The sequence below is a fragment of the Mesoplodon mirus genome (genome assembly GCF_964341445.2).
Source record: "Mesoplodon mirus genome assembly, chromosome: 8".
In the NCBI taxonomy this organism is placed as follows: domain Eukaryota; kingdom Metazoa; phylum Chordata; class Mammalia; order Artiodactyla; family Ziphiidae; genus Mesoplodon; species Mesoplodon mirus.
The window spans coordinates 25,683,954-25,705,613 of record NC_138984.1 but is presented as its reverse complement, the minus strand read 5'-3'; the positions used below and the strand labels follow the sequence as shown (position 1 = coordinate 25,705,613).

The window sequence follows — 21,660 nt, the reverse complement described above, 5'->3', positions numbered from 1 at the left end:
AGTGAGAGGCCCGTGTATCGCAAAAAAAAAAAAAAAAAAAAGACAGAGGTAGAGGGACACATCAAAGCTCCCTGGGTGACTCTGAGAGACTTCCCTCCCCCTAGAGGGGTATGTTCCTCCATCCTCAACATTTAATATATTTGATATCTAGAGAAATAATAAGTAATAGCATTTATTGAGTGATTTATTTAAACCAGGCACTGTTTTATAGACTCATTCAATCTTCATAGCCAATTTATGAATGATATTAATATTCCTATTGTATAATGAAGAAAGTGAAGCTCAGATAATATAAGGAACTTCCATAAGGTCACACATTTAAAAAATGGTAGAAGCTGACTTTGAACTCAGAAAATTGAATTCCAAAGACAGCACATTTAACCACCATACTACATCACCTCTTGTTAATTGGCTGTGATAATTATTTAAAAATCATCAAAACAAATGTGAAAACATGTTTCAAAGTGATAGTACAGTGACTCAACCAAAGGCTCAAGGAGGAAAAAATATTTCATGTATATAGGAACAATCTAAAATAGACGCTAGCTTATAAAACTGCAGCTTGGGCCTTAGGTTCTCTTTCCCTCCCTCTTTCTCTCTCTGTCTCTCTCTAATTGAATTTTTTCCCCATAATTTGACCTTGCTTTGAACAACTGTACTAACTGGTCTTGATTATGCCCAAATATCAAAGTGCCACTGTTGTATAAGTCACTTAACTCTATCAGATTCCTTTTTTTTTAGAGTTTAATTGCTCTCTTTACTTCATTAAAATAATTTGTTAATAAGACATATCACTCATTTGACTGCTTTAAAAACATTTAAAGGCAAAATACCATATAACTGAAAAAAAACTACAACTAAATTAGATGACTTAGATGAATCTCATAAATATAATATTTAGCAAAAGAAGCCAGATGTAAAGAGGACATAGTTTATGATTCAATTTATACAAAGTACAAAAAACAGGCAACTGACCTATGTTGTTAGCATTCAAGGCAGTTGTTACCCTCAGAATGGAGCACAAGAAGCATTTCTGGTTCTGATACTATTCTGTTTCTTGATCTGGCTGATTATTACATAAATGTTTCATTTGGAGAAATTCACTGAGCTTTACACTTATGTTTTATGTATTTTTACACTATATATGTTATATTTCAATCAAAACTTTACACGAAAAGGCAGTGCTTTATCCAAAACAGTTGCTTTGCTAATTGTAATTTAGTACTACTTTCTCTCTTCCAAAAGATACAATTAATTTGTTTCATAAAGAAAGCTAACAATATTTCCACATAACATTGTAAAATTACTATTTTCCTAAATATGAGATGTTTTAAAAGTCAAATTTATTGAGGTATAATTTATATATAGTACAATTCATTATTTTTAACTGAATGACCATTTTTGACAAGCCCATACATTTGTGTAACTGTCGCCACTATCAAGATACAGAACAGTTCCATCATCTCCTCAAATTTCCTTATGACCTTTTGTAGTCCAACTCATCTCCCACCTCCCAGTTCCTGGCAATACTGATCGACTTCTGTCTCCATAGTTCTTCCTTTCCAAGAGTGCCTTATAAATGGAATCCTATACTATGTATTCTTTTAAGTCTAGCTTCTTTCATTTAGCTTAATGTTTTTATTTTTTAATAGATCTTTATTGGAGTATAATTGCTTCATAATACTGTTAGTTAATGCTGCATAACAAAGTGAATCAGCCATATTCATACACATGTCCCCATATTGTCTCCCTCTTGAGCCTCCCTCCCACCCTCCCTATTGCAACCCTCTAGGTTGTGGCAAAGCACCAGGCTGATCTCCTGTGCCATGCTGCTGCTTCCCACTAGCTAAATATTTTACATGATAGTGTATATATGTCACTGTTACTCTCACTTTGCCCCAGCTTTGCCCTCCTACCCCATGTCCTCAAGTCCATTTTCTATGTCTACCTCTTTATCCCTGCCCTGCAACTAGGTTCATCAGTACCATTTTTTTTTTTTAGATTCCATACATATGTGTTAGCATACAGTATTTGTTTTTCTCTTCTTGACTTACTTTACTCTGTATGACAGACTCTAGGTCCATCCACCTCACTACAAATAACTCAGTTTCATTTCTTTTTATGGCTGAGTAATATTCCATTGTATATATGTTCCATATCTTCTTTATCCATTCATCTGTTGATGGACATTTAGGTTGGTACCATGTCCTGGCTATTGTAAATAGTGCTGCAATGAACATTGTGGTACATGTCTCTTTTTGAATTATGGTTTTCTCAGGGTATATGTGCAGTAGTGGGATTGATGGGGCATATGGTAGTTCTATTTTTAGTTTTTTAAGGAACCTCTATACTCTTTCCCATAGTGGTTGTATCAATTTACATTCCCACTATTTTTATATTCTTCCTAACCTACCTGTTAGTTTCCTAGTCTAATTTTATTTTTTACTTTGTTACTGCTTTTTGTTTCTTTTTTCTTCTGCTGCCTCAGGTGGCTTGTGGGATATTGGTTCATGATCCTGGGGTCAGGCCAAAGTTCCTGCACTGGAAGCTCTGAGTCCGAATGACTGGCCTCACAGAGAACCTTAGACCCCAGGGAATATTCATCAGAGTGAGGTCTCATGGATTTACTCATCTCAGCACCAATATCCAGCTCTACCCAATAGCCTACAAACCCGTTTTGGAAGCCTCAGGCCAAACAACCAGTAAGACAGGAACACAATCTCACTCATTAAAAAAAAAATGAGATGGCAAAAAAGTATGTCACAGATGAAGGAGCAAGGTAAAAAACTACAAGACCAAATAAATGAAGAGGAAATAGGCAGTCTACCTGAAAAAAGAATTCAGAGTAATGATAGTAAAGAAGATCCAGAATCTTGGAAATGGAATGGAGTCATGGATTGAGAAAATACAAGAAATGTTTAGCAAAGATCTAGATGAACTACAGAACAAACAAACAGAGATGAACAACACATAACGGAAATGAAAAATACACTAGAAGGAATCAATGGCAGAAGAACTAATAAGTGAGCTGGAAGACAAAATGGTGGAAATAACTGCTGAGGGGCAGAATAAAGAAAAAAAGAATGAAAAGAATTGAGTACAGTCTCAGAGATCTCTAGGACAACACTAAACACACCAACATTTGAATTATAGGGGTCCCAGAAGAAGAAGAGAAAAAGAAAGCGTCTGTGAAAATAATTGAAGAGATAATAATGGAAAATTTCCCTAACATGGGAAAGGAAATAGTCACCCAAGTCCAGGAAGCACAGAGAGTCCCATACAGATAAACCCTAGGAAAACCACACCAAGACACATATTAATCAAATTAACAAAAATTAAATTCAAAGAAAAAAATATTACAAGCAGCAAGGGAAAAACAAAAAATAACATACAAAGGAATCCCCATAAGGTTATCAGCTGATTTTTCAGCAGAAACTCTGCAAGCCAGAAGGGAGTGGCAGGATATAATTAAAGTGATGAAAGGGAAAAACCTACAACCAAGATTACTCTAACCAGCAATGATCTCATTCAGATTCGATGAAGAAGTCAAAAGCTTTTCAGACAAGCAAAAGCTAAGAGAATTCAGCACCACCAAACCAGCTTTACAACAAATGCTAAATAAACTTCTCTAGGTAGGAAACACAAGAGAAGAAAAAGACCCACAAAAACAAACCCAGAACAATTAAGAAAGTGGTAAGAGAGACATACATATCTATAATAACCTTAAATGTAAATAGATTAAATGCCCCAACCAAAAGACACAGACTGGCTGAATGGACATAAAAACAAGACCCATATATATGCTGTCTACAAGAAACACACTTCACACCTAGGGCCACATACAGACTGAAAGTGAGGGGATGGAGAAAGATATTCCATGCAAATGGAAATCAAAAGAAAGCTGGAGTAGCAATACTTGTATCAGGTAAAATAGACTTTAAAATAAAGACTGTTACAAGAGATAAGGAAAGACACTACATAATGATCAAAGGATCAATCCAAGAAGAAGATATAACAATTATAAATGTTTATGCACCCAACATAGGAGCATCTCAATACATAAGGCAAATGTTAACAACCATGAAAGGAGAAATCGACAGTAACACAATAATAGTAGGGGACTTTAACACACCACTTACACCAATGGACAGATCATCAAAACAGAAAATTAATAAGGAAACACAAGCTTTAAATGGCACAATAGACTGGATATATCTAATTGATATTTATAGAAAATTCCACCCAAAAGCAGCAGAATATACTTTCTTCTCAAGTGTACATGGAACATTCTCCAGGATAGAGCACATCTTGGGTCACAAATTAAGCCTCCAAAAATTTAAGAAAATTGATATCGTATCAAGCATCTTTTCTGCCTACAACACTATGAGATTGGAAACCAATTACAGGAAAAAAAAAAAAAACAAATACATGGAAGCTAAACAGTGTGCTACTAAATAACCAAGAAATCACTGAAGAAATCAAAGAAGAAATAAAAAAATACACAGAAGCAAATGACAATGAAAATACGACAACCCCAAATCTATGTGACACAGCAAAAACATTTCTAAGAGGGAAATTTATAGCAATACCATCTCACATCAAGAAACAAGAAAAAAATCTCAAATAAACAATCTAACACTAAACTTAGCTTAATGTTTTTGAGATCCATCCATGTTTTGTGTATGTCAGCAGTTTGTTCCTTTCTGTTGCTGAGTAATGTTACAATGTATAGATATACCACAATTAAAAAAACATTTGAGTAATTTCCAGGTTCTGGTGATTTTGAATAAAACCACTACAAACATTTAAGTAAAGTTTTTGTATAAACATTAATGAAATATTTTGTTTTTTAATTCTAACTTGTACTTTCACCTGCACAAAATATTTTCTACACTGCCTTTAGTCTATAGTAATTCTTATGCCTAGAGAATATAACAACCAGTTCAAAATAACATAAAATCAGAAATTGAATCAAGTAACAAACACCTTACAAAAATAGATCAACTTCTGCAAATTACACTCTTAAAATATTTTTGCAATCATCTACATAATTAAGAACATAAAGACTATTAAAGCTCTAGATTAATATTTAAAATATTGTTTAAATTGTACAAAATTAAAAATCAATGATATTACTAATTTGGATTCTATAGTCATAATGAATAAAGGAAGAAGAGGTAAGAAATGTGGCTTGAAAAGTAAAGGGTTACATGCCTCTTTCAAAACTCCCTGATTTAATGTATTATAAATTTCACCCAACTGGTTAGTACTTTTTTTATCCATGATAACTGGGAAAGGATTTGAGTGACAAAATGGAAACATGGTAGATGTTACCTAGCATGTTGTGGTAAAGTGGAATGGCCCGTCCAAAGGTAGTAAATGCAGTCATGACTAGTGGGGCCGCTACACCTGCAGGCAATTACAGAACAGAAAACATCATTCTCCATTCACAGTGGCATGCACACACATGCACCAGTGCTCACACATGGAGCCTTGGAGGAAGAACATGGGAAGCAAGCACACCAAGTACCTATCCATCAGGCCGATGCAGTCTTCAATACTTGAGCCTATGCACCTGCAGAAGATCCAAATTTTAAAAATACAAGGAAAGAAACATTAGTCATTTAAAAAAAGAATATATAAGACAAACACCAATTGTGTCAAACTCTTAATTATTGTTATTAGACAATTTTTGAATATCATGAATTTAAAGCTAGTGAGGTTACTATACTTGATGGATACCCAGAAATACATTGTAAATACTACACAAATGGAATGCAAAGAAACAAGTCCACAGTAAAGGAAATTGTACACTGTTTCTGTGGATAATTTCCAAGCACATATTGCTCATTTCTAATACTTTACATTCATTTGAATCATTTGTGATATTATGTCTTGATGAATAACTTGATATTTCAATGGCTATAATTGGTTTCATGTATACAGTTTCTTCTAAAAGGCTTTAAGCTGAAGTAAAAAACAAAATCAATAAAAAAGAACGGGCTTCCCTGGTGGCGCAGTGGTTGAGAGTCCGCCTGCCGATGCAGGGGACACGGGTTCGTGCCCCGATCCCGGAAGATCCCACATGCCGCAGAGCGGCTGGGCCCGCGAGCCATGGCCGCGGAGCCTGTGTGTCCGGAGCCTGTGCTCCGCAACGGGAGAGGCCACAGCAGTGAGAGGCCCGCGTACAGCAAAAAAAATAAATAAATAAATAAATAAAAAAAATAAAAAATAAAAAAGAAAACATGAGCTATTCAATATAATATAATAACCTGATGCTTAATACTCATTATTAAATATTGATTTCAGCAGAAAATGAGTTAATGTGCTTTAATGTTATTCTCATGGATACTTTACAAAATCACATTATTCCATTCCTTGGTTGTGACTGTCTTTAAAACATACTTATCTTTAAACATGAATTCATTTAACAAGCATATTAACTGGTTTCACCATACTGCAGTTTATATTGATACTTGCTTTTAAAAAAGCAGTGCCATAACAGTCAAGTGAAAACAGGTATTTAAACTACCATAATATTTAACTCAAACAATAAAAACTAAGTAAATACTCCCCAAGGAAAATAAGTTGAGACTCAGGTAAGTAACGAATCCACAGAGGTTAACATTTAAGTAAAATTATATAAGTACACAGAATTCTGATTTTGAAGTATTATAGAAATATTATTTCTTCTATCTGCCAATAAATTTGAATTGTATTTCTTTCCCTTTTCTCTCATTAAACACATATAGCTGCAGTGTAATATCAAGATTCCTTATACAGCTATGATTTATTGAACTGTCTAATTCTTCTGATAATATTTTTTCCAAATTCTAATTTCTAAAACTGAAAAAGAAGTTGAAGTTAAAATCATTATGTAATGAAGAAATAAGGTGCTCTTGTATAAGGCCAGACTGTCCATTATAACTTTAGAAAACTCTGTAACACGTAAATAAATATAAGTATAATAATAATTAAGTCACTATTTTCCTCCTTCATCAGTACCAGTTATAATATTCCTACTAGGTGGAAAATTATTTTTCTTTTGAGGATTGGCTTTGAGTGGCTTAGAAAAAAATTAATGTATAGAAATACAGAAATACATGAAATACACTGTGAAAAAGGCTTTCAAAAAAAAGCAAATAAATTAAAAGTAAAATAAAAATGTAGAGCACATAGCATTGAATTGGTTCCAAAATTCATAATCAAAACCATTTCTAAAAATAAAAAACAATTAGTATAAATGTTTGAAAATTTTCTTTTATGGTTTTCTTCTATTCCAAAGGACTTATTTTTTTTCTAGTTTCCAATTATACCTTCTTCAAAATGCTTTTTTAAAATACAGTAGTGCCATTTTTGTAAAATTAATAGTCTACTTCTTACTTACAAATGATAATCTGAAAGCTATGGTTAGTTTGTAATCTGTATTTATTATAAACTTTGAAAGATAAAAATATTTGAAAGTAAGCTTTAACTTGAGGGGAAAGTTAAAGAGTGAATAATGAAAGATCTTCATTCATCCATTAAAAAAAAACACTGTGTCACATGCCTACTAAGTGTTCCTACTATTCTAGGAGCTGGGGGGAGAAAAAAGATGAATTAGACACTTTTCCTATTCTTAATGAGCTCAAACTTTAATGAAGGAGACAGATGCATAAACATATGTGTATTGTACAATATGATAAATATAATGAGCAACACGAACGAGTGACTTAGGAGAGTGTGGAGGAGGGACACACAGTTTCAGAAGGTTGTGGTCACCCTTGGAGAAGTTAGCAAACTGAAGTTCAGAGTTCTGATAACCAGGATTGGGGTGGCAATAATTTCTAAGGGGTAAGAAACAGCAGGAGCAAAAGCATCGATCTGAGGAAGGGTAGAGAGTATATGAACAGCTACAAATAATTCTGAATAGAGAACAACATATGAGGCAACAGGGAGAAGGAAAAAAAGAAGCTAGATCATTAGAAAGGAACCTGAACTTGAAGACTGTCTGCTTAGGAACAAACTTAATGGGAAACAACTGCAGGGTTTTAAAGAAGTTGTGAAATTGTTAGATTTGTGTTATACATTGATCTCTTTGCCCACTGAAGGCTAGTCAGCTGGGAGCCAGACAGATTCCTTTGGCACAGAGACTGTTTTAGTCTCTGTAAGAGACGATGAAGGATTAAACTAGGGAAATGGTAACTAGGATAGAGGCAGAGTTGGATTTAAGGAATACTTTGAAACGTATGCAGAAAACAAAACAAAACAAAACAGTAGTTGGTGGCTGATTTGATGATGGAAGGGGAAAGATCAGAGGAGTTAAAGATGACTCATACTTCTAACTTTGAGAATAGTGGTACCATCAGTGAGAGAATGCAAGAGGAGGAACACCTTCCTCTGTGTGTGTGTGTTCCAGAAGCCGGGTTGATAGTTTCAGTCTTAGGTATCTAAAGTTTAGTGTGGTTTTCCTACATCCAGGTAGAAATGTTCCTCAGCATCTGGAAAGAGGAATCTGGTGGAGGGGAGGGTGTGGGGGTGGAGGAGAGGAAGCAGGAGGCACAGGTACAATGATCCAGTTTTGAAACATCATACAGGAGAAGGCTGAAATCATGTAAGTGGATGTGATGGCTGAAGAAGGATCTATAAAGTGAGAAAAGCAGAGACTGAGACTGAAACTAAAGGAACTCCAATAATTAGTAAATGACATAAGATGAGCTCATACACCAGAAACATAGGAAAATATGTTTGAGTAAAATCAATTAATTGCAGTGTCATGGAAGCCAAATCATGAAAAAACTTCAGGAAATGGATCGTTGTCCAATGCAAGAGAGGTCTAGTAAAAGAACTACTAAGAGTATGTTAGTTGTCATATTCAAGGTCACTAGAATTTAGGTTGCTGTGAGTTGAGAAATAAATTGCAAATAAGAGAATAGAAGCAAAGGAAAAGGGAAGAGCTACTGAGGGGGTGGGGTGTGAGGTCAAGAAAGTTTGTCTAGGAGATTTTGTAGGATATTTGAGATTTAAAGGTATTTATAAGTTGAGGATAAAACAAGAATGGAAGACAATAAGAGCGTGGTCTCCATTTTTTCTAAATACAAATCACTGTGTATTTAAAGATGTATATTCTATTTCAACTCTTTGTACTTCACATAAGCAAATAATTAGCACATGCAATTTATGTAGATTCAGGAAAATCAAAGAATAATGGAAACATTAAACTTTTGAAGAGTCAAAATCCCAAATAAGAGACTGAATAAAGATGTGAAATAATACAGTTGTCTAGATAATTAGCGTTCTAAAGTAGAAATTTTACAGAAAGTTCAGAAAGAGAAACTGTAACATGTTAATATAATATATTAAAAAACCTGGAATTCCAAATATTGAGCTGTGTTTAACATTTGCTTGTACTTACTGATTTATAAACACCTTGATATACCCATACAAGTAACATAGTTGAGATATTTTGACAAAATCTTCTCTAAATTTTGAAATTAAAATGGAAAAATATTTTAAAATTTCATTACAGAAGTTATCAACAATAATTCCACAAGCAGCCCTTCTTTTGTTCTCTCCATCAATGGAAATTCTTTCATTACATACATTTTAAAATATAAAAAGAATTGATAAGAAAAATATTAAGGCATATAGAAAATTTAATAGTATCAAATCATGATTCTAATATTACTAAAAACTTTTAATGAATTTTTAAAAGATGCTCTAGTAAAAATAAATATCCCAGTTCACGTCTCCAAACAAAAATTAAATTGACATTCATCATGGACGCAAGTGATATTAGTAAAGAAACTATAATCTTTGCCCTTACGACTACTTGACTACTCAACTGCATTCTAAATTTAGTTTACAAGTCCTCTTTTAAAATTTCTATCTTGCTAATTTCAAATATGAATATCATTTCTAAGTTTTAAATTATTGCTAATCATTTCACAATACTGAGGGATCTCTGATGAAAGGATATAAAATGTAAGAATAAAAATTCACTGGACTGTGACTTCCTAGTGATCAAGAGCTGTGTCTTGCTTATTTCTGAACTTAGCTATCACTGTATCTGATACACAACAGGTGTTAAATATAACAAAGTTGAAGAATAAATGAAATGAGAAAGGCTGCTAAAATAAAAGTTCTCTAGTCAAGGCAAGAAGAAACAATGTTATTTTTTTTTTTTTTGCTCTAGGAATATTAGTGAGACTCTCCTGATAGGTACTAGCTAAATGGATCACCTATTTTAAAAACATCTAAAGAACTTATTAGAGCCAATACATTTAATGTACTTTTAGAGTAGTAAAAGGGCTTTTAAGGTATTACATGATAATTTTACTTTCAGATGATCATTAAACAGTATTCAAAGTAAGAACTTCCTTCTGAAAAATGATTTGAAAGACTATTTCCATTAACTTGGTTCCTGAATTATCCAGCTGACATAATATTGGCATATAAAAGAAAAGCTGTTTTCCAAAGTGGAGATGGCATGGTGAGCTCACGCTTACTGATAGGTCATTTATTACGTGTATTTAGGAATAAAAAGTGTCACTTGTTCCATCATCCCTACTGCCCCTATGATCTTCCTAGGGAAAGATTCTATCTCTACATGCTCAATTTGAAAGGAAGCGACTTAATACATAGAGCACCTCATTGCTTCATTAAAAGGATCTCAAAGCACAGTGTTGCACTGCAGTTGTGTACAGAGGAGGGCTTAAGCATTTAGAAATGCCCAAATCCTAAATTCCATTCTGGGGCTGAAACCACAGAACTCTTAGGAAGTGAGTGAACCTGGACAATACGGATGCTGTTAGAAAAAGGATGGCAGGAAGATAAATGAAAACAAAGACAAGAAACTGTCAGGATTAAGGCAGTCATTACAGAATCCATTTACCTTAGAAGATGCCAGGGAGTACACTAGACAAATTCTGTCTCACCATCATTCTGCACCAGTGAATTTAAAGTCATCATTTTATTTACTAGGGTTCCCAAGTGATCTGGTCAGATTTGTTTCCTGTTACACCTTCATCCTCCCTTTTGGTTGACATCCAACTTTTGTTACTGTGGTAAATTGATCTATTCATTGTCCCTCCTTCTACTTTCCCTCCACTATATATCATTTCTTTTATTATATAATCATGATTTAAAAGGACTGAGAGGAAGACACACCAGCCACACATCCAGACTATGTATGGCTCTGTGATCTCACTTTCATTTCCCTAATAGCTTTGTTGTAATTAGATTTGCAAAAACAGCAAAAGGTCTCATTTTGAATGGCAACAGCTGTTGACATCAACATTACATTGAACAATGTTTGTTTAATTCTAGATGCAAAACAATAAAACCCTCTTGTGGATGATTATTTTAGCAGGCAACGTTTTCCCTTTCTGTTGCTCTTCTTCTGCTCCAGCAATACCACTATCTTCATGAAATACTCTTAACTAAAGTGTGCCCAAAACTCGCCAGGAGAGCAGCTTATTCTTTCTAATTTCCTTGAAGCAGAGTGTCTATGTGACTATTTCAGTATCCTCAAACCAGTGAGGTGGCATTAGCTCTTCCAAGCTGAATTTGAATTTGAATGGCAGCATATTACTTTACCTTTTGAGGATGTGCCACTTCACAGAGTGACTTAAGGTGATTTCTTGACCTGCAGGAAATTGTAGCAGCATCTGCAAATTGATGTCCTCTTGGCAGAAAATGATGTTGCTTGCTTAACTTCTTCAGTATCCCCTAACAGCCAGCCCTTACTCTGGCAGAAAATCTCTTAATGGAATCTCATACTTTCTTGCCAGATCTAAAGTACCCAAGATGATTCTCCACAAGTGTCTCTGTGTGTTTGTACATGTGTGTGCACATGTGTGTGGGCACTCACAATGGAGAAGAGGGTTTTTGGACAGAAGGAGGATAGAGCATGTGAAACTGCCCTTGATTCTAAATGTATTCCCCTTCTATAGGAAAGAAAAGGAAAAGTCCTTATTAAAAGAGATTTGCTGTCTTTTAAATAAATAGTTGTTGGGATTTGTTCGATGAAGTGATATTATTTCTTTTGTCGTTCAGTGCTTTTCTTCTTTCTGTAATATGTCTTTGTTACTCAACAGTTATCAGTATCAAAAGTAGTCTAATTATTATTCATTTTACAATGCATCCTTTTGAAAAGTAGAGAAATGAGTACCCAGCTTTGAATTGTCCTATATCGCTTGAAGAAACACTAGGTTATAAGTTAACCTATAATAGAATCACTTTCACAAAATGTACTTGTATTTTTATTAAAATACATATCACTAGGTTCCTTTTTTTTTTTTTTTTTTTTTTTTACCTTCACTGCTTTTGCTTATATTTTGCTGAAGGAGTAATACAAGGCAGCATTTATCAAAAAGAAATCTCCACTTTAAGGTGATTGTAACAACAAAGAAACAGAAACAGAAAATCTCTGTTAAAGATTTATTAAGCGTGAACCTCAAAAGTACAATGACTTGTCTTTTCTGATATCTTTAATCCTCAGTAAAATTTGGAAGAATTTCTACACTCCGTACAAAGTATACCTGATACCAGCTTCATGAAGGTGTCAATAGAAATTACAGGAAAATGTTAAACAGAAATATTTTAGAGGGTATAAATTCGATTCCATAAAGCATTCTTATAGAAAGGAGTTCTCTTAAAATCAACACATTATATAAAGATGAATAGAATTTTGCATGAGAATATTATGTATTCAGTAGACTGTGTCAGGGATAAAATGCACGTATGCACCTCTTGATTAGCAATACGCACATGATTAAGCTTTTGACCAGTAAAGTTGCTTACCCTTGGGTGCAGTTTGGATGGCATGGGTGGCACTCCCGATCCTGATCAGCATACTTGAAAATGAAACTGTTTGCTCCCTGTAAGCCATCTGGACATTTTTCCACACAGTTCGGGCCATCCTTAAAATGGGAGCACTTTGTACAGTTGTCAGGTCCCTGAAGTGTGAAAAAAAAATGGAGGAAGAAAAATGGGTGCCATTTCCTCTGGAATGTATTCATCTCGTTTAGTTACTGAGACTTTAGTGGGTGGCCAATCTTCCTCTAGAGAACTGAAGAGCATTTTCAGAAGTACAAATGGGGATGATGCTATTGTAGCTTTTTGATCAGCAAAATTGCCCAGTGATTTTTCCAGAAGGACATAAGCATTTTCTTTCTGTCATTTATTCCTAGTGAGATTACAGTGCAACGATATTTGGTAACAACACATTATTCCTAGAAATATTTTATCACAATCACTGGGAATATGTGAAAATTCTTACTAAGCAGTTAATGAAAATAAGGAAATGATAGGAATTAGGTAACACTGAATTTCATATACAAGTAAGATGTAAACTTTCCTTTGGTAGTACCATGACTATTTGAACAATGAATTTAAAAATTTTTCTGTAGCTGAATTATCAGGAATTAAGTAGTTTAGGCAAAAAAAGGTTAATTTCTAAGTTGTTCTCCAACTCATATCAGCTTATGATAATACTAAAAATTATATCATGTCTATTAATAGGGATTTTAGCAAATAACAGTACAATACTGAGAGCACAATAAAGGCACAATCTGATGAGGAAAAATCAAAAACTTGTACATACAAAGGAAAATTATATGGAGAAACTTACTCAAGAATGAAGGTGATATAAATATGAGCATGATAAATCTAAATAAAACTAACTCACTTCACATATTTATGTTTATAATTTATAATATCTGTCTAATATGTATAATTATAGCAAGCAGTAATGTATAAATATATTTAAATGTCATAACAAAAGTAAAAATCTTAAATTCATATTAAATATCTAAAAATTGTACCAAAAAATGATTTGAATTTCGTACTGGGGATAGTAAGCATGCAATAAATGATAAGTAGTACATTGTCAAATCAAATTGAGAACATTTTGGTAAAAAATACGATTTCCTTAAAAGATGCCCATATATTTACACATTCAGGTGTTTTAAATAATGATATTACCTACTCAAAATTTACTTTTAGTTCTCCTTTTTGAACATAATATTGTCTTAGGATTCCTCTTCTCTTTGACTACTTCTTGGAACATCTTACCTTGACTCTTTTCTCCCCCAAATCTGCTTATATCTACATAGTTTAACAATTAGGACAGTTCACATTGAAGATAATTTAGATAAATAAGATATACTAAGTATAGAGGGAAATATTTAATATTATTAAGTTTATAATTATAAACCATGTGTATTTGGGAGATGAGCAAGCAAATATTTTACAGAGCTATTTATTAGACAGGGCGTGTGGGGATCAGTCTATTCATGAGAGTGTGTTACATCTCTCTAAGGATGTTAATCCAAAAGTAGCCAGACATTGCAAGTGGTGATATAAAGCATCAGGAAATAAAGAAATATAATACTTTAAAATTTAAAGATAAAGGCAGCTAAGGAAGAATAGTAGTACAAAGAAGAAAGGGTAATCAGGAAGAGATTTCTGGAAATCCTGAGACTGGTGAGGTTCAATCAAGCACCTATCTTACTATTTTGAAGTGAGATTTAGATTATCTATCTATTATCTATCTATCTATCTGTCTATCTATCTATCTATCTAAACAGTTATAGATATATCTAAATCTCTTACTTCTAAATCTCATATATATATATATATTTGTTTATGTATATAAACATATGTGTATATATATGTATGTACATATATATGTGTGTATATATATACTTATTTATTCTGTGAAAGAGAAGCCCTATTCAACCTGAAGAGTTTGCTGCTGGCAACTTATTTCCTACCAAAAAAGAATACTTCACATGTTTCCAATTTTAACACCTGCTCATGGGTACTTAGGTACATAATACTGTCTATTATACAAAATCATTTACTGTGCAAGTATGCTCAGTGGTATGACATTGTACAAGACAAGAGACATGCTGATGTCTTCTTTCAGAACACAAGAATAAAACTTACTGTGAGTAAATTAGGCAGTGGTAGTCAGAATTAGGAATTATTTTTCTATAAAATACTTCTAATGTAAAATAATGTCCAAGTAAAATCAGAAGATGTAAAAAATTATGAAACTAAAATTAAATTCACATTTAATCTTTAGGCAGACTTTAATAGGATAAATTTTTTTGTGCTTCCTTGTTTTTAAAGCATCTCTTAACTATTTAATTGTATTATCATGATATGAAATTGAATGTCCTGAGCTGACATAACTAAAAGATGTCCTGAAAAATCTCAAAAGAAATGAAATGTCTGATTCTCTATCTCATTTCCATAATAAAGAGATTTAAAGAAATACATGTTGTCTAATACTTACTCTTTTATCATTATATTCCCAAAGCTTTTAAGAACCCAGGTACAGCAAATGAACTGAGAAATGCAACAATAGAAAAGAGAGATGAAGGCAGCATTCTTCCATATCTCTGATTTTAAGCTACCTTTGGACCCAGTAATCTAGACAGAAAACTAAAGGATAGGGTAAATCCTGAGGGAAACATTTCATTTTTTTTTTTCTCAGTGACAATTGATGTTTTTCTCTGGTAGCTACTGTAAGAGAGAAAGCCACTATTCACCAGTATCAAATTCTCTTCCACTTCCAGCCTCACAGAATATGGAAATTCCCTCCCACTAGAGGGGCGGTGTGTGTCTCGCTTTGGACAATGAAATTAAGTAAAAGCTATTTATGAGACTGCCAGTGCTAAACTCTCCAGCCTTCTCTTTCCCAGTTGCCATGATGTGGGGATCCCATGTAGATGTAGAGATGCCATAACTTCAAAGCATCCTGGAATGCCAGACCATCACAGGGAGAGGGGCTGCCTTAGAAAGTTCCCCAGACCTGCAGTGCACTTTACATGAAAAAGATTTAAACATTTTTCTGTAAGCTACTGCAATATGGGGGTTATTTGTTGTGGCAACACAAGCTCTATTAACCTGGATTTAACAGCTATTTTAGCTTTAACAAAAATTGTGTTTCAAAAATCAGTTTCCTTTCCTACCAAAAAATCAGTTCCATTCTCCTATCCCCTCCCTTCTCTTGCTGTCTCTGTGGCTTATATTTTGGTCTCCCTTGACATTGTCTGATGTCCTTTTCTTTTGTTCTTACATTCCCTCCCTTATCTTTCTTGATAGGACTATGCAGTAATAGTGAAAGTGAGTCAGAAAAGATACAATTGTAAAGAAAGAAAAGATAGAAAAGAAAAGAAAAAAAAGAATAAAGTAAAGAAGACCAAGTGCAGACAGATGAGGATATAAAAGCAGAGGCTTGCTTTATTTCAAATCCACCCCTCTCAAGATTATCCTGAATGTCTGTCACATTTAAATAGGATAATGCCATCCATTTTACAGATGTATATTCCCAGAAAGCATTTTACCCTTATTACATTACGGACATTGTTGCCTAGGGAAAAAAAAGTGAAATGAAAAGAGTGTGAAATTTGGAGTCAGAACTTCTAAAGTTGAGTCCCAGCTCTACATCTTACTGACTTGCTGACTTTTGGAGTAACTTTCTAATCATTATCATGGGTTCAATTTCTTTATATTTTAAATGGAGAATGTGATAGTATGCTTCAGATGTAATAGTGTTTGACAAATATAAATATTTATCAATTCTTATCATTAGGGAAACATTGACAGTTCAAGAAAATGAGATTTCAGGAGAATAAATCATAAGACCAGGTGTGGAAATTCCAGTTAGCTTTATGACTTCTTCCTCTATCTCACCACTGTATCAGTCTCATGAAAAAGTTTCCTGAACCTCTTGGGTATCCTAAGTGATATATGCCCGTTACTTGGCACACAAAACCACTTCCGTCTTTAATTTTGATAAACAACATGTAGACACAGAAACAGGCATACACCTAATATAAATTGTAAAGGCTGAAAACAAGCAACACCCTAAAGGGAGCAAAGTTTGGGCTATTGCTTGAGCTCAATCCTGGCAGTTTTTCAGATACCATAACCTAAAAGACACTGTGCTCTTACCTGCTTAGCATTTTAAGGCTTACTGATCAAGTCAGTTTTCTTGATTTCATGCTCTTATCTTCCACAAATGAGTGATTCATCTTTACTGAGTTTTTTCTACTTTTGACTTATTGCCTTCTCTAATCTCTAGACATACTCATTCACAATTTTAGCACTGAATAGTTATTTTAAGCATAAGGCCCGACAATGCTGTCCTTACAGAATTCAAATGTGTTCACTAAAAACCTGTTTTTTCATTCTTTTTGGTTATCAAGTAATTTTGAAAATTGCAAGAATATTAATTTTTAGGGCTTTTTAATGTGTATTTTTATAAACTGTCTCAATTCTTTTAAGGAACAAAGGAATGATCAAATATACTGTAAAAACAAAGAAATCAATAAGCTAGTTATTTTCTAGCATACTTTTATACCACAGGAAGCAGCATAAGGAACTGAAAAATACGGGACTACTCTTGCGGTTTGCCTTGTTCAAAGGAGATGGCCAAATTCTTGTTTATTGCAATTGTACATTTTCAAAGTCTCTTTCTCAGAAAGAGATTTTTTTTTTCATTCTATGATGTATGGTTCCTAGATATGCTAGTTTTTAGAGAAGTCTCATAGAGAGAGACAGCTCAACTTACTTTAACAAACCCATTATGGAATTTTACTTTCCTGTGTTTCCTGACATGCTTTACAGAATCCACATTTCTCATGCTGCAGATTAATTGTATTTTAAGTGACTATCCTTAGTGGAAAAAGAAAATAGCTGCATATGCCCTTAGCATACTTACTTGGAGATCATTACATATTAAATTGTCTTTTAGACTTTGGTTCTTCAGGCCAAATCACACCACTTCTTTTTCTCAGAGGTCTGTTTTTCCAAGCTTAATCATCCTTGTGGTAGTCCTCTGAACTGTCCAAGTTTTCCACATCCTTCTTTAGATGAAGTTCCAGAACAGCTCATTGGGGCCTAATGGAAGTTTGGAGGGCTCAATGATAATTTTTTTCTAAGCTAATTAAGTGCTGAATAAGCACTCTGGTAGAAAAATTAATACTATTTAAATTTCAAATGAATTCTTATGGAACAGTGTTGAGCTCTTGGCTACACCCAAATGTTGGTCCCCAAGTTATTTACTGAATGATGACTCAATACACAAATAAACTGGAAATTTGTCTAAAGAAGGATGAATATGACACTTTGGAATGACAAACTCATACTGACCTCATTATTAAGAAAAAGCCTCATTATTAAGAATGATGGGAACCAAAAGAAAGTCTAGAAAATAATTATCATTTTCTCCACAAGACTAACTTCAAACTATATAAATATCAACTTATCCATAAAGACTTTCCTGATCCCATAGCCCCTCCTTCAATCATCATAGTTCAGTTTGTCTCTCGGCCATGGTATTTATCACACAGCTTTAGATTTTAGTTTATGAGTGCTTGTCTTCCCCCTTTTTTTCAATTTTCCTTCATAATGCCATTATAGTTAAATGATTAAACACAGGTACGAACGTGTTACAATTTACCTCAAGCACAACATAAACTTTCACATTTACATCTCTTTACACGTTTCCTCATTCCAGATTCTTCTTCAAAGCATAGCTCATACATCACTTTTCTTTGGCTTTCTTTGGTGTCCCAATTTCCATCTCAAAAATTTAATTTCTCACTCAAATGCATTCATATAACAATTTATACATATTTTATCAATTATTTTGCTTCAATAATTATTTGTGTATCTCTCTTTTCAGCCCTGTGCAATCTTCAAGGACAACTCCATATCTTCTTTTTAAATACATTATATGGGACATAAATATTTAAGAAACTGAAGTTTTAAATATTTTATCTCTACTACTAAGCTGTAAGCCTCTGGAGGGGAGAATGTTGAATGTGATTCCCCATAGCATGCTGTAAATACCTATTAAATGGATGGATAAATGATAAAGCAATGACTTGACAGACATTCATACATGAAACTAAATAAGCCAACACAACCGTAGATGTCCTCAGGCTTACCGGTCCATGACATGTGAGGATGCCATCTTCCATCTTCTCACACTGGGGGTCACACTCCACACAGATGGAGCCATTCTCAAACTCCCGAAATTCACTGTGAAAACATCAGCAATGTGAGGCAGTGTAAGCAAACAAGCTGTCAACTTAACAAATGAAGTAACATCTGCTAAAAGTCCTGTTGGCAAAGTAAATTCTAGAGTTTGTTTCTCTAAGTGCCAGGAGCATCAGAATCATTTCCCTGTACATTAATGAGTAAGTTCTCCATTAGGAGAAAAGTTAAGCTGCAGCCAGATGGCTCTCCTGGCCCTCCATTGGGTTCAACGACAGACTCATTCAGGAAACCTCTCTCTTGTGAGAGAGATTCCAGCAGTCTCAAAAAAAAAAAAAAAAAAAAAAGGAAAAAAAAGGAAAAGAAAGAAAACGATGACTCTTTTGATGACACAGCAGAACCATTTCTGCTATTTTAAGTAAGTCTGTGCCTGTTTGCCTCTATATAAAATTTTACTCTTGGCTGAAGGCTTATTTTTTAAACTTTGACAGAACTATTGTATTTTTCCTGTTGCTAAGTTACATGAATGTTCCCCATCCTTGTCCTTCAAATCCCAAGATTCTTCAATTTATTTTTAGTGAAACTTCAAAAAACACTTTGATTTCTTTTCTTCTTTTAAAATATCTTTCTTGGAGAATTAGAAAAAAATAGCTTTTTTATGGTAGATTTTATTTTCTTAGATTATTGATCTAATATAACAACATAGTTTTTCAGTTTAAATTCTTTTTGAAGAATTCTATATGATATAAAATAAAAAAATAGTTTAATGGTAACATTCTAAAACTTTCTAATTAAAATGAGGGATGATGGTCATCACTTCCCCAAACCTTACATTTTATGGGTATTTGAATATTAAATTTACCAGTATATAAGTTTTCCAATTAATATCTATCCTAAAAGTTTTCATTTCAATAATTGGGTATCAGTCATGTACAATATGTTTAAAACACACTATTTCCACTAATGTGTGAGAGGATGAGGTACTGGGTATAAACAATTTCAAATGTCAGTTATGAGTCATTAACAAAACGACTAAATATTTATAGCTACTTCATTATTTTGTGCCTTTGTATCATGAGTGACCATTCCAAACTAATAGCATTGCAAATATGGAAATTATGGATTAACTAGGTGATAAATTCAAATATATTTTTCCCTGGAGTGAAATAATCACTCTTTTTTTGTAGTGAACTATCTCATTTGGTTATTATAAAGCCTTAACAGATGATTGAAATCCAAAGGGTGGGCTATATTTTCTGTTGGTTAGATTAAGATTACATATATTTCAAGGTAAAATAATGGTTTGGTTTTCAAAATAAATAGCATAAATCTATGGTTTATTTATGTATGAATGTACATATTTAGTTCCATGGATTCTGCACTCAAAGTGAAGTGTTGGTTTGCTATGGATTAACTTTTTATGAATTTTCTTGAGTTTAATATCTTAGTTATATAAAAAAAGTTTTTATTTTGCATGTTTCATCAACAAGTGATATAAAGTATTCAATAGAGGAAATCTTCAGAATATGAAAGTCAAAATGACCTGGTATTGGGGGTGGGGGGTGGGAATGGAGTACTAGCTAAATTGTAAAGAGCATCAAAAGCATTATATGTAAGTGAAATTATATGATATTTACAGCACACCCTGCAATCATCAACAAAGCACTGTTTCTGAAAACAGCTTCTTGGGTGACTAAAGAGTTAAGATACTAAATGAAGGTAGTAATTTTTATGGTACTAAAACATGGGTCATGCTTTCCTTTCTCTTCTCGAAAACTCCCTTCCCCATACACAGAGTTGAGGAGTAAAATGAATATGTCATAAAAAATCATGGAGGCGGGTTTCCCTGGTGGCGCAGTGGTTGAGAGTCTGCCTGCCGATGCAGGGGACACGGGTTTGTGCCCCAGTCTGGGATGATCCCACATGCCGCGGAGCGGCTGGGCCCGTGAGCCATGGCCGCTGAACCTGCGCGTCCGGAGCCTGTGCTCCGCAACGGGAGAGGCCACAACAGTGAGAGGCCCGCGTACCGCAATAATAAAAAAAAAAAAAATCATGGAGGTAACCTAGCTACCTTCTCTTTTTATCTGTGTGGTTTCTGGCTCTCTTCCTTTCTGCTCTCAGAATAGATCCTCCTTGCAATTTACTTATTGTCACTGTCTCCATCATTGCCTTTTTTCTTCCCTGTCCCCTAGTGATTCTGCTGTGACTTTGCTAGAGATCCCCTTCCACTTGAATCTGATCTAAAAATTCACATTCTAGTGAGCATGAGCTTTGCTTACTGAGTTTTGTGTTTTTGCTGCTGTATATTTCTCACAGTTTTGTTGTGTTTTTGCTACCTTAGCCAATCCTGTGATCTAGAGCAAATACTTTAGATTTGGTTGGTGTTCCCAGCACCAAGATTAATATTGCTGTCTTACATCCCTTAACTTCTCTAGACCTCATTCCCTAAATATCCTCTGAAAAAGGAAAAGAAGGGTGTTTTGATGAGAACTTGTGAATATTAAACATACAAATGCTTACAAAGATCTTTGACTGGCACTCTTTCTGATGTTTCTCTGTTGTTATTAAAGTTTCAGAAGCATTTAACCATGTTGCCAGATAAGAAAAAACAAATTAAGATTGCATTGCAATTAGTTTTCTTGTTCATTTTGAATACTTGTGCAT

At 33.9% G+C, this 21,660-nt stretch overlaps 1 protein-coding gene across 2 annotated transcripts in view; it reads right to left on the bottom strand.

Moving 5' to 3' along the window:
• The window catches only part of ERBB4 (erb-b2 receptor tyrosine kinase 4), a gene marked incomplete at both ends in the record, with an annotated part of 1,148,799 nt that overhangs the window by 262,926 nt on the left and 864,213 nt on the right, over nt 1-21,660 (bottom strand). For both annotated transcript variants that reach the window (XM_082631569.1, XM_082631570.1), the window contains 3 exons: nt 5,335-5,409; nt 12,784-12,938; nt 18,948-19,041. In XM_082631569.1, coding sequence (XP_082487695.1) covers nt 5,335-5,409; nt 12,784-12,938; nt 18,948-19,041 — 324 coding nt within the window. The remainder of the gene's footprint in view (nt 1-5,334; nt 5,410-12,783; nt 12,939-18,947; nt 19,042-21,660) is intronic.